We start from the raw sequence: 13,784 nt of genomic DNA on the forward strand, positions 1-13,784 counted from the left end.
GAGCTAGGCCTCTGCGGACCTTATAGGTCAGAAGAAGAATTTTAAAAATTTAATGGGCAGCCAATGAAGAGATGCCAATACAGGAGTTATGTGATCTCTTTTGTCCTGTCAGAACTTTAGCTGCAGCATTTTGGATCAACAGGAGGCTTCTCAAAGAGTTGTGTGGACATCCTGATAATAAAGAATTACAATAGTCCAGCCTGGAAGTAACAATTGCATGGACTCACTTTTCAGCATCATGGTGCGTCATTAGTTTCCTGATCTTTGCAATGTTTTTCAGGTGGTGGTGTTTTCATCTGGTGATGGTCTAGCAGCTGTTGGGATGGTCTGATTAGCTTTTTCTCTGATAGCTAGAACTTTATCAGTGAAGAAGCTCATGAAGTCTTCACCACTAAGGGAAGAAGGAACACGTGGATCTAAAACACTGTGACTCTTGGTTAAATTGGCCAGTGCTCAGAAGAAATCCTGGGTTATTCTTGTTTTCTTCAATTAAAGAACAAAAATAAGCTGTTCTACCCTTATGTACGGCCTTTTTATAAACTACCAGACTACCAGTGTCCTAATGTGTGAATTATACAAGGGAGCACACTTCCTCTGATTTACTATTTTCTTTTTCATCGGGGCAACAGACTCAAGCGTGATTCTTAGTAAGGCTGCTGCACCTTCAGCAACAGAGTCGACCTTGACAGGGCTAATATTATAATGATTGATCCCTGGAGAAACACATGGTGATCCTGGGATTCGCAGAGATCGCTTCTTTTAATTTAGCTACAGCATTATCTGAAAGACATCTGCTATAGTAAGACTGTATTCTGAACATTCTGAATCCTTAATCATAAATGTAAAAGTGATCAAAGGATGATCTGACAACAGTGGGTTGTCAGGGAACACTGACACATGTTCTGCCTTAACACAGTAAGTCAGAACTAGATCAAGGGTGTGGTTGAAGCTATGAGTTGGTTGATTTATCTGTTGGAAGAAACCAACTGAATCAAGTAATGAAATGAAGCCATTACTAAATCTTTCATTTACGGCTACGTGGATATTAAAGTCTCCACCAGGACTCTATGGAGCTTCTCCAACAGCAAGCCCTGGATCATCCCAGACATAAAGGCCCTCCTGAAGGAGAAGAAGAGGGCTTTTGTGTCTGGAGACAAAGAGGAGCTGAAGTCTGTGCAGAGGGAGCTGAAGAGGAAGACCAGGCCAGAGAAAGACTGCTACAGGAGGAAGATGGAGCACCAGCTCCAGCAGAACAACATCTGAGGGGTCTGGAAGGGACTGAAGACCATCTCGGGTTTCAATGAGCAGAAGTCCCAGCCTGTGGGAGACCATGGGTGGGCAAATGACCTGAACTTGTTCTTCAACAGATTCGATCAGGCACCCACCGCTCCGCCAGCCCAGTCTCCTCTGCTGTGCCCCCAGTCCACTCCTGCCCCCCTCCCCCCTCCCATGACCTTCAGCTCACACCTGCCCAACACTTCACACTCTGGCCCGTGCCCATCCCTCCCACCAACACCTCCCTGCCTGACCCTCACAACACACCAGGTGAGGAAGGCCCTGAAGAAGAACAGGGCCAGGAAAGCGACGGGTCCAGATGTAATTAGCTTCAGGTTCCTGAAGCAGACCAGCTGTGTGGGATTTTCAGTCACACATTTAACCTGAACCTGAAACTGGGGAGAGTGCCACAGCTATGGAAGACATCTTGGATTGTCCCACTGCCAAAGACACTGCACCCCAAGGAGCTCAACAGTTACAGGCTGGTAGCTCTAACGTCTCATCTGATGAAGATGCTGGAGAGAATAGTCCTCGTCCATCTGCACCCGCTGGTGAGCTCCTTCATGGACCCGCTGCAGTTTGCCTACCAGCTCAAGATTGGGGTGGATGATGCCATCATCTACCTCCTTCACACCTCCCTCACTCACCTGGAGAAGGCTTGAAGCACTGTGAGGATCCTGTTTTTTGATTTCTCCAGTGCATTCAATACCATCCAGCCCAGGCTGTTAGGGGACAAGCTGCAGGTAGCTGGGGTGGATCACCACCTCACAACATGGATTTTGGACTCCCTCACAAAAAGACCACAGTTTGTGAGGGTGAAGGGCTGCAAGTCACATTGGCTTCTCTGCAGCACTGGTGTCCCACAGGGGACAGTTCTGGCTCCTTTCCTGTTCACCCTCTACACCGCGGACTTTTCATACAGTTTATTATCATGTCACCTCCAGAAATTCTCTGACGACTCTGCTGATGTCGGCCTCATCACTGATGGGGATAATATGGAGTACAGAGGACTTATTCAGGACTTTGTGGACTGGAGCCTGCGGAATAACTTCCAGATCAACACCAGTAAAACCAAGGAGCTGGTGGTAGATTTCCGCAGGCGTAACAACCCCCCACCTGCACCAGTAAACATCCTGGGAATGGACATTGACGTTGTGAGGTCCTATAAGTACCTGAGTGTTCACCATAACCTGGACTGGACACACAACACAGATGCCCATGTCAAGAAGGGCAATAGCAGACAGTTCCTACTCAGGAGGGTGAGGTCTTTTGGTGTGCAGGAACCACTCCTGAGGACTTTTTATGACTCTGGTGGGATCTGCCATCTTTTTACGGGATAGTCTGCTGGTCCAGCAGCATCAGGGTCAGGAGGAGGATGGACAGACTGGTGAGGAGGGCCGGCTCTGTCCTGCGATGCCCCCTGGACTCAGTGGAGGTGGTGGGAAGTGGGAGGATGATGGCTAAGCTGTCATCCATGTTGAACAACACGTCCCACCCCCTGCAGGACACTATGACAGCACTGGGCAGCTCCTTCAGTGAGTGGCTTCTCCACCCTCGCTGTGTGAAGGAGAGGTATCGCAGATCTTTCCTGCTGGCTGCTGTCAGATTGCACAATAAACATAATGCCTGCTAGTCTGCAGACTAGTAAACATAAATAAATAACTGCTTTTACCACTGGACTGACACAATAACATTACAATTCTCTAATACCATTTCAACTATTTTTCACACACTGAATATTATATATACTGATATATATATATTATTCTCTGTTCTATGTACAGGTCTACAAAAAGACTTCTGGTAATTATCCATTTACCTTGGATTATTATATATTTTTTATATATTTTCTATTCTTATTTTTATTTTTTATTATATATGTATTATTATTGCTTATTGTTATTTTTCTATCCTTGCATTACTGAATGTCTTTTCCTCTGTGTGTTTTTGTTGCTGTTGTGCCATAAAGTTCCCCGTTGTGGGACGAATAAAAAATCTGAATCTGAATAATAATGACTTAATCTGCTCTGAGGACCAAAACAGATACTGCTCTTTTTCCTCCTGCAGGGCCATTGTTTTGGCTTTTTCCTATGCCAGTGGCTACTCCAGTGCTGACTATGAGCTAAATTTTTGCCAGCACACAAATGCACATGTTGCCCAAGGGTGAAAATAAAGATGTCTGTCAGAGCCAGGCCACAAGTTGAAGGTTGCAGATGAGAAAAAAAGCCAATATGGATGAAAAGACCCTGTCTATAAGATTTGTGTCCTCCGAGCTCTCTGCAGCTCAGCCCCCGGGATGGGCACCACCATTCCTGGGGAGTGACAGGCCCCACCGTTCCTGCGGTGCCATTTCTCCCTACTTTCCTGCAAGAAGGCACCACAACACCTCTTGTGTTTCTGCAGTATCGTACAATCAAAAGGACAGGAGGATTCAGCTCATGTCTTACCGACTTAAATCCTCTCTCTGTTGGGAAAAAAAAAACAATTTCTGTCATATCTCCTGAGTCAGTCAAGGTTTTGTTCCAGATATTTCCTTGTTCCCAAAATAGGGTTGGGGAAGGAGGAATCTACCCTTCTCTAGACCTGTGGGCTCTAAACAAATTTCCTTGGAAATAACAGTATAGGATGTCATGTAGTACCACATTTTCATTTGCCCTTCTCACAGACAATATTTCTAAATTTGCCTTTGGACATTGTTTCACCCACACCTGGAATGACTGTAATTGTAGGCCTGGCCAAATGCCAAGACTCCTTCCTCTAGGTGTCTGTATGGCTGAAAGTGGGGATTATTTAAGTGGCGATGTATAAAATGGAACCATGACCCCTTTCAGTATGGCAGGACACAGAGCATCAGAGGGAGAATCCAGCTCTTTGTCTCCTGGGCTGTCTTTTTCGAGGTTCAGTCTGGAGACGATTCCTGAGTCCTAATTAAAATACAGAGATCTTCCCCGCTGACAGATAGTTGTTCCATAACCTGTGTGGCAATACAGGAGCTAATATACCCCACAGTGAAACACAGAGTGAATATTATGAAAAATAACTTTTGGTTATCTAGCATTAGTGTTATTATTGTTATCATCCATTGTTTTGCTGCTGAATATTCCAGTGTATCTTCTGACAATTACACCAAAAAACACAACATAAGATACTTGACTGAACCTGGTGCAAAGTGAAGTTGCAATTTTACTGGCACAGACCAAACTCTTGTTGTGCTCTATGATGTTGTATGTAAACTGGAAACGACTTATACTACTAAAAGTTGAAAGTGTACAACATGCCATTTATCATAGCAGAGGTTACAAGAATTCAACATTAAAATGATTACATGCCTGTGATCCAGCTAAGCTCAGCAGAATTGATGTTTTTATACCTACAGAGTAATATCTTCATCACAGTTTGTTTTTCGCCACTGATTGATATTCTGGAGCAGTACAATGCAGCAGAAGTTGGCTCATTTGGTTTGTTGTCAGGGAAGGGATATCCTGGTTACACTGTCAAGCTAGGATAAACTACATCCATTTTCCTGGGGAGAGTCTGCTTTTGCAAAATTTTCCCCCAGCATTCCTTGGTTGGTGTTTTGGTGTTTGATTGATTTCAACCAATATTGATAACTGTTAGTTTACTGCCTCTCATAGGCAATAATGATAAGTCCATACTGACCTATCAATAACAGCAATAAATAAAATCTTATGTGATTACACTGTGATTGTGAGTTAGCATCAGCACAGTCTGTCCAATAATGTTGCCGTAAGCCAATCTTCTCCTGTAAAGTTAGCGACACTCAATCAATCAATCAAGCAATCAAGCAAGCAAGCAGGAAGAAACAGGAAGAATATATTGATATATTGTAGCCATGCGTGGATTATATACAGTGGGACCTCTACTTACGAACGTCTCTACATGTAAAATTTTCAGGTTACAAAACATCTCAACGGGAAAATATTTCCTCTTGTTACGAAAGAAATATTAGGATACGAAAGGCAAAAATATGCTACCGCTGATACTCGCAGCTCGCGGAGTTTAGCGCAGTTTAACGCAAACATGCTTGTAGCTGCTCTGCCATTGGCTATCGCCTAGCATCTTCCTGTAATCCCACTGACTAGGAGGGACTCCTTTTTGAACAAGCACCTTACTGTGGTAGAGGGATTGGGGTGCCTGAGTGATCTTACAGGCTATGTTGTCTGCGCCCATTATGCCTCTGGTCGGGTCTCCATTGGAAAAATAGGTCTTGGGTGACAGGCCAGACTCTGGGTGGTTCATGTGCTCACCATGAAAAGTCATAAAACAAGGACGCTTATGTCACCAGGATTGGCATTACTGGGCCAAGGCCTGGAGTTGCGGCTCGCAGGTGGCAGCAGTGTATTGGGTGTATTCCCTAGCTCTGCCACCATGTGGTTGTGTATACTCAGGTGAATGCGAGTGTCGCTTCCAAGTACTTTCAGGTTGGGGATAGCTCTCTTGCTGTTGTTTGGGTCTAAGGGCTGAAACATACAGAGTCCATGCCTTCTTGGAGTCCCTGGGAGGGTTACTTAATATTTCTCCGGCTGGGAACTCCATTGTTCTCCAGGGGGATTTCAATGCTCATGTGGGCAATGATAGTGACATCTAGAGGGGTGTAATTATACATTCTGTTTCGGACTAATGGCTACTTAACATAGATATTCCTATCCATCCATCTGGCCATCCACCTACCGGAGGCTACCATTATACCTAATTCTGCAACATAATTTCTGTATCGAGTCAAAATGTGACACTTTACTATTTTCTGGTGTAATTCTCAATTGAAAGGCAACAAAGTTTGCAACATAAGTCTGCATAGTTTTCCAGATGATAGATAGATAATGGAAGAGAGATTGAGAAGATTTAGTTGCAGACTCAGTTGCCAAAAAACTGCATTTATCTGTTTTATTACTTCTCTCCCAATGATTTTGAGTATTTAATTTGGCCACAGCATAAAATCTAATTAAGTTAATTAATTAATTAAGTTAAGTTTGGTAAAATTGACATTATAAAACTGCTATATGTTACCTCTCACAGCTACTGTGAGAAATTGCATCTCCCATGCAGGCTGCCATGAGGAGGCTACCCATTAGGTCCCGCACTGTCATCTTTAATTTGGTTGCATTCAGGCTCGAATTGAAAAGGCATGCTGGCCAGAGCCATATTCATATGCATTTGTATTTCACATAGTCTTGACTCAAACAACCCCTTGCAAGTTTATTTAAAGTAGCCATTCCTCACTCGTTTCTACACCACCAACACACTAGTATTTACTAAGAGAAATTGTGCCGTTTCCACAGTGAAAAATGGGGCTGAGCAATAAAGCTACGCAAGCTATTATAATTCTAACCAAATCTGAGGAATGCACGTAGTACTTTGTAACTTGGTTATTACTTGTGTCCTGAAAGCAATTTTATTTGAGATAGTCTTAGAGAAATTTGCTAGTCTGCACTTGTTTCATTTTTATATCTTTTTTTTTATTTGCAGGTATATGTGGAGTTTGATGATCAGGAGTGGGAGAAGAGAGAATGGGTGAAGGTCTATGAGGATTTCCAGCTGTTTCTGCTGGAGTACCAGCTGGTCTGGGCCAAAAAGAAGGAAGGACCAGGAGTAGGAGGAGCATGTGGAGGAACAGGAGGAATGATTCAGGGGACCAAGGCTAAACACATACAGTGGCCTGCTCTTGTAAGAGTGGTATATATTGCTGTGTCCTTTTTTTCCCAATTGATATTGTTATGGCCACATTTAAAGTAAAAATGTCTTTAAATGAGCTAATGTGCCTTCATCCTGAAGTCATCATCCCATTTTTTTTGGTCTTAGTACTCTTGGATAAAGGGATAACTGATTAACACCAAGCACTTACTCATCAGCAATTCAATGCTTTATCTTTTTTTGAGGTCATATCAAAATGTATTTCTCTATTTTAATCATTTGTCAACAAAAGCTTCAGGACTGAATAGCATTACAAAAAGCAATAATATTGGATATTGCTGATGCATCATTATCTCAATGTATGCAAAGGAATGGAATAATCTTAAACTACATCTCTGCAAGATTTTTTGTCACATGAAGCCCTGACTTTTATTCTAATTTAAATAAAATTAGGAGAAGACAAGAAAAAATCACACTTTTCTACCACTTTCAAAACACCCAATACATTGAGTATTGGCACAATCCCTTTATCTTGGTTCCTTTTTTTAAAATTCACAATACTCCCATCAGATTTGTGTCCCACAGTATATTTCTTCCATTGTGCTATTTTTACTCTGTTATTTACTCTAATATTTTTTACTCTATAACCTACTACTTTCCTATTAGCACCAAGATAGTGCCACTCCCTAATAAAAATAAATAAATTTGAGCATGGCACACAATGACGAGAGGGGGTGCCACATCACCCTCTGTACTCTTCTGCAGCAGTTTTATATACACAATTAATGTGTTCACTGGCATTGCTTTGTGCTTGCCACATTTACTGTGAAAAGGCCATTAAACTGCATGAATTGTTATATTTATTTAAAGGTTTTATGGAAGGGTTTCAAGTACGATACATGACCAGTTTTACATCACGAAAGTAAAGTAATAATTTAACCTGTCTCCAAGTAATGATACCAAAAACTCCAATTGGGTAGATGGTGGCAAAAAGAATTCATTAATTACATTAACATAGCTGGTGGCATGTCTGACCTGAGCTTGCTGATGTTACCTTGCGTACTTCTAAAAGAGTTAGCTCTCAAATACGTTGCAAATCAAATTAACATCCTGTAATATCAATGTTTGTAATTTAGCTGGCATACGCAACAGGAAATATTTATTATATGAAACACATCAGAATTGCAGCAGAACAGGCCTCAAATAATCTGTTTTAGGAATGATAATTATGTCTTTTCTCATGGTAATCAAGGTAATACAGTAACTGCTAGATTTGACAGCAATAGCAGTACTAGACAATTACTGCGGGGGCATTTCTTGACACAGGACTTTCATATTTTACATGATGACTCAGGACCTTTGTGGCTACATTTTAAAGTTTGAACGGTCTTTCTATGCCAGGGGTCGGCAACCGGCAGCTCTGGAGCCGCATGAGGCTCTTTAGCGCCGTCCTTGTGGCTCCCTGGAGCTTTTTCAAAAATATGAAAATGGAAATTGTTTTAATATAATTTCTGTAGGAGGAAAAACGTGACAAACAGTTTTTTCAATGCTGTTTAAATGTGTATAATAAATATTTAATTTCAAAATCTCATTATAATGGAAGTTAAACTTAAAGCACAATCGTACAGCAGAGTGGCCACGTGGTGCGTCATTCTCTCCAGGATGCGCTGCAGGGAAAATAAGCATTTCATCATGAATGGTCATTATGTATTTTTAGCCTACTTATCATTTGGAAAGTAGGCTAATACAGCTAATATAGACACTTACAGCATGTGTTGCCTTTTTTATAAGCCCTATATAAGGCTTTTAATTTTTTGCGGCTCCAGACAGATTTGTTTCTTGTTTTTTTTGTCCAATATGGCTCTGCCGACCACTGTTCTAGGCAAATGTATGCTGGAGCTATGGGCCGTCATGCCGGAGGTTAAATTCCATGACCTTTGCTATTAGTTACAATGGGATTTTAAGGCCTTGTATTACATGTACAATGGCAATAAACCTTCTTCTGATTCTGATTCTGAAAACAAGGATATCTTTAACACCCCCCCATCAGGACTAATACCACAAGAAAAGTCATAGCTGATTCCCATCATTTAACCAAGTAAGTTTGGCGCCTCTACACCAAAGCATCTAGGAGGAGATACGCGCCAAACTCTTGATGGAATAAAAATAATATTATTTATAATTATTTTAAAAAGCCACTTCCTCTTTGGTGTAAGAATGGAGGAAATGGAGGTTTCTTGGGGATTGCTCGGGCACCATTGATTCCCTAGAGTAAAATCTGCCGTGTCGCCACACACATTTTAGTGTTTGATTCATGAGTGTGCAACCTACGGTTCCCGAATGATTTCACTTTTTGTGTTGGAGCTCTTAGGATAGTAATGGGTGCGCCTAGGAGGAACACCCAATTAAAAAAAAATAAAAATAATACTTGTTACGTGTAAGAATGGAAGAAGTGGAGGTTTTTTGGGGATTGTTCGGGCACTGTTGCAGTGACGGTCTTGATTCCCCAGAGTAAAATCCACCGGGTTGCCATGCACGTTTTGGTGTTTGGTTCATGACTGTGTGACCTACGGTTCCCGAATGATTTCACTTTTTGTGCTGAAAATCCTAGGATATTAATTGCGCCTAGGAGGCACACCCAATTATTTATATGCTGAGCACTACTAGAACTGAAAAATAACATGTCCATTTACTTTTTTGTATTTACCATCTATGCTCATATATTTTTTTAGTACAACAATGTCAAGATTAATGATGTTAAGACACTGTAATGTTAACCATACACAAAATACTATGTTCCTGAAGAATAGTGTTACTGTGTAGACTGAAGAGACTGTTTGAAAGTAATCCAGAATCGGTCTAATGCTTGGGAGTTGTTTTACCTGTGTTCTTTCATTCCCTGTTAAAAAAAATTCAAAATAGCTCGTTTCAAGAATAAACTCTTAAGTCTGCTGGTCAGTTTACATATAAAGTTTAATTTATGGCACTCACAAGTGTGTGCAATCATTTTGGACTTTTTCCACCTGAACATGCTGGACTGCAATCCCTAGCTAACATTCTATATTGAACCAACATTAGACCGGCCCTTCGAATGGGAGCTCTGTTGGCAAAAACAGACTGAGGCAGAGGCCTGGCATGCTTGGAGGAATAGAACAAAGGCTTTGTCGCATGGTTAACAGTCATACAGTAAGGCCCCATGCTATGTTTCAGTAAAATCTGGCTTGTAAAAAAGACACCATACGACAGTTGACCCCCTTAACTGTTCACGTGGCCTATGAAGTGCAGTCGTCAGAGCCCATTCTCTGAAGGGCAGTGACCCCCCCCCCCCCCCCCCCATCAATCAATCGATCAAAGAAATCAAATGTGTAGTTAGATGATCTTTAATGGAAGCACATACGTGAACTATGCCATACTCAGAATATCCCTCCGATCTGGAAATGTTTCTATACCTACAGCTTGTGCGGACATGGCACATCGTTTTATCGATCATCATAGTGCAATGGCAAGATGACAAGATCCGAGAGCTTTTCGGTTTCTGCAGAGTAGGGAACTGGGAGTAGATTTCAGGCACTGAATTGAACACATTATTTAAGATAATATTGCCAGCCTGGTGAAAGAGCGTGAGTTTGGCAAGAGTTGCTCCAGCTGGCCAGCTGTGCCCACTGGTGCCCTTCGTGTCCACTGTTATCAAGCCCTACTGACAATGCCGAATGAGCCTTAGAGCAATTTTGTCCCACTGCACACCACTGACTGAGAATATTGCAAGATGACAATGCTGCCTGATAGTGAATCTATAGCCTCAGTTTATTTATACCTTATGAAACTTAGAACTGTTAAGATGAACACAAAGCTGATATCCCACAATACATTTATACATGCATTATTTGGAAACAAAAATTAATTTTCCACTTATTGATATCCATGCAGCAGGTGTACTGATGAAGTTGTAGACGCGATGACAAATTAAAAAGGAGGGAAAAACAACCACGCACCTCTCAGCAGTAACACATTACTGTTAGCAATGTGGAAAGGCCCAAATGCCATTTGAAGGCGGGCCTGAGTAAACCTGAGTAAAAAACCTCTCTTTAATGTGCTAATTTCAGTGTGAAAGCAGTATTGGACTCCCTACTTTTCAGGTGAACATAGACACATGAGATCTTGATTTCTCTGTTATGTATAATGTTTGCCGATGTCAGGAAAAAGGCTCATCATCATGTTGTTCATCTGAGTGTCTTTGTATAAATGTTTGTGTGTCGCAACATCAAATGATTAGAGTCTCTTTGATCTGTCAGATTTCCACTTCCTATTAATTTATTCATGACTCCCCTCCTCTCCCTTCCTCTGGTTTTTCTGCTTGCCTTGCTCCTTCACTTCATGTCTACTGTTCTGCTCCTCTCATGAATTTTCTTTCTATGTTTAAATTTTCTTGCATGGTATAACATGATTTAAGAGGTTTTATAACTTTCAAGTTTCTGAAAGTTGATTTGTAATGACAGTGTTGTTTTTGTATATTCAGGCATTTAAGCCAGTGGTTGGGAAGAGTCTGCTGAAACCTGTTATAGCAGTGGAGTTCTTATTAGACCGACAACTGGATTTCCTGACTGACAACTCTGCATACCAACCATATCAGGTAATCATAAAAACATTATTTGACAGCACATTGTTTGTTTTTAAATCTATAATTAAGACTTTTATTAGGATCAGCAGTAACTGCAGCATCAGTAACTCTGGAGAGACTCGGATATCTGTTTTTCTATTCATTTCTGTTATCTTAACCATTCTGTAATACTTGTATTAATCTGTAATTCTGTGTATTCATACCCAGACCCTAATGATTGACATCAAATTAAGATTTGTTTTCTCACAACTTTTTATAAGCGGGACTGAAGTTTCGACTGGAGGTAGTCAAAACATGTGACTTGAGCAACAGTCTGGCCCTGCAAACAGTGACTTCATTGTACAGTTTTATGCCAAACAGATTGTAACCCCTTCCTCCTCCGTCTGCCTTCCTCCTCTTCCTTCCTCCGGTTTTCCTGTCCAACTGAGTCAGAAAGAGGAGTGGTTTTACTGTTTTATGTGTATTCTTGTGCTGTGGGCATGCATATTGTACTTGTTACATATTAAGGTCCAAAATACAGATTCTACAAGCAAAATGAGTTCCGTATTTATTGTCATTCTCACAACATCAACGACTGTTTGAGGGTTAAGACTTGGTTTTAAGGTTGAGGTTATAATTGGATTTGGGGTAATGGTTTAGGTTACGCATTTATTTATGATGGTTAGGCTCAGGACCTGGAGAATGTAGTATTATTTCTAGAAAGTCCTCACTAAGATAGAAGTAGAAGGGTGTGTGTGTGTGTTTGTGTGCCAGTGAGACAGAGAACCTGACAGAGAGAAGGGTTTTTATTTCTCTATGGGGTTCAAATGTTTCTTTAAGAGTAGTCAGTCTTGTGGAAGCTTAGATGTTTAAGGAATGTACAACTGTTTTCTTCTATCTAGTAGATATTTCATTGGAACATTTAGTGTATTATTTTAACACTGTTTGGAATTTTAAATAATTTGGTAAATAAAAACAATGAATTTGAGCAAGTTTTCTACAATTTACCAACTGCAGGTTCACATATTGTTACCATGAACATAGCTGTATCTGTAATCTATTGGTTTATTTTCATTTGTTTCCTGTTGGTTTTAGTACCACATTTGGTTAGTTATATTGTTTCTAAAATTTGACTAGACTCTCCAGTTCTTGGCTCAAAATCAAATTTGACAGAGACCTAACCTGGAGCAGGGAATTGGTTTTAGGCTCAGTAAAAGTTCTTGTAAATGGCCCTTCAGGGTAGGTTCCTGCAGTGAGGGCACACACCAATGGCCCCAGCCCTATAAGATTACCCCCAAGTTCTTCTGCATATTGTAATTTTTTTTTCCAGACAAGATTTTTTTTTCAGACTCACATGTGACTTTTTAACCTGATTTTTTTCTTTTTCCCCTAGGTCTGCTGGGTTGTCAGTATGCACTCAGTAGCAATTAAGAGCATAGGGATTTCTGTATATACTGTATTGCAAATGTATTGTTTGTAAAAAAAAAAAAAAAGAAAAAGTTTTTTCTTACATCTAATTTTAATCCTTACTTCTGTCTCAATTTTTGGTGTACCGGTAAGAGTACAGCAGGATGTTTAATTTTGTAAGGTACATGTTTTTTACCTTTTCTAAGGTAATTTTTCTAAGGTAAATTTTTTTAAAATTTATTTAGGATGTGAAAAATACAACTTTCAATGTTTTTATGAACTGATTGCTGATTACTCTTTCAGGATGAGTTGGACAGCCAGAATCCAGTGTTAAGAGATAACCATCAGCTCCATGAAGAAGTGAAGTGTTGGCTAAAAGAACAAAAAGTGCAGGAAATTTTTTTGCAAGGTAATTGTTTCGTAGATGTTTTTGTCAGGGTGCTTGTGTCAAGTTTGTTAAGCTTCAACTTAAACAACTTAACCCTGACATGCATATTTTAAAAATGCTAGCATTAACACGCCTGAAGCACAAAAATCTGCCATGCCAATACAAACTTTTAAAATTGTTCTATATTCTTATTTTTCATAAAGAATTTTAAATAATGCTAAACCAACGTCAAAGCTAACCATACTGTTACATATTATTCAAATTTGAAAGAGTATTTAAATCGCCATGTTTTTGTTAGATGCTATTTTGGTTACTGCTTGTTTCATGCTGGGATCGATAGACCCCGTCAGAGGGAGTCTAAAATACCCATGCTTGCTGGTAGCATTGAGATGAATCTGGTCTTGGACCTTCACCCTATTCTTTAATGTATGTAGATTGGTATATTTTATAATGTGATTGATGATC

At 40.5% G+C, this 13,784-nt stretch overlaps 1 protein-coding gene and 1 long non-coding RNA gene across 2 annotated transcripts in view; both read left to right on the forward strand.

Annotated features, from left to right (window-relative positions):
• Nucleotides 1-13,784, forward strand: part of jmjd1cb (jumonji domain containing 1Cb) — a 98,541-nt gene that overhangs the window by 26,176 nt on the left and 58,581 nt on the right. The window contains 3 exon segments of the mRNA XM_057055591.1: nt 6,763-6,960; nt 11,444-11,557; nt 13,235-13,340. Of these exon segments, the coding sequence (XP_056911571.1) occupies nt 6,763-6,960; nt 11,444-11,557; nt 13,235-13,340 (418 nt within the window).
• On the forward strand, nt 6,967-9,885 carry LOC130539412 (uncharacterized). Its single transcript, XR_008954123.1, has 2 exons — nt 6,967-8,906; nt 8,953-9,885. It is a non-coding gene; the product is annotated as an uncharacterized LOC130539412 (long non-coding RNA).

Source organism: Takifugu flavidus, chromosome 1 (genome assembly GCF_003711565.1).
Source record: "Takifugu flavidus isolate HTHZ2018 chromosome 1, ASM371156v2, whole genome shotgun sequence".
NCBI lineage: Eukaryota > Metazoa > Chordata > Actinopteri > Tetraodontiformes > Tetraodontidae > Takifugu > Takifugu flavidus.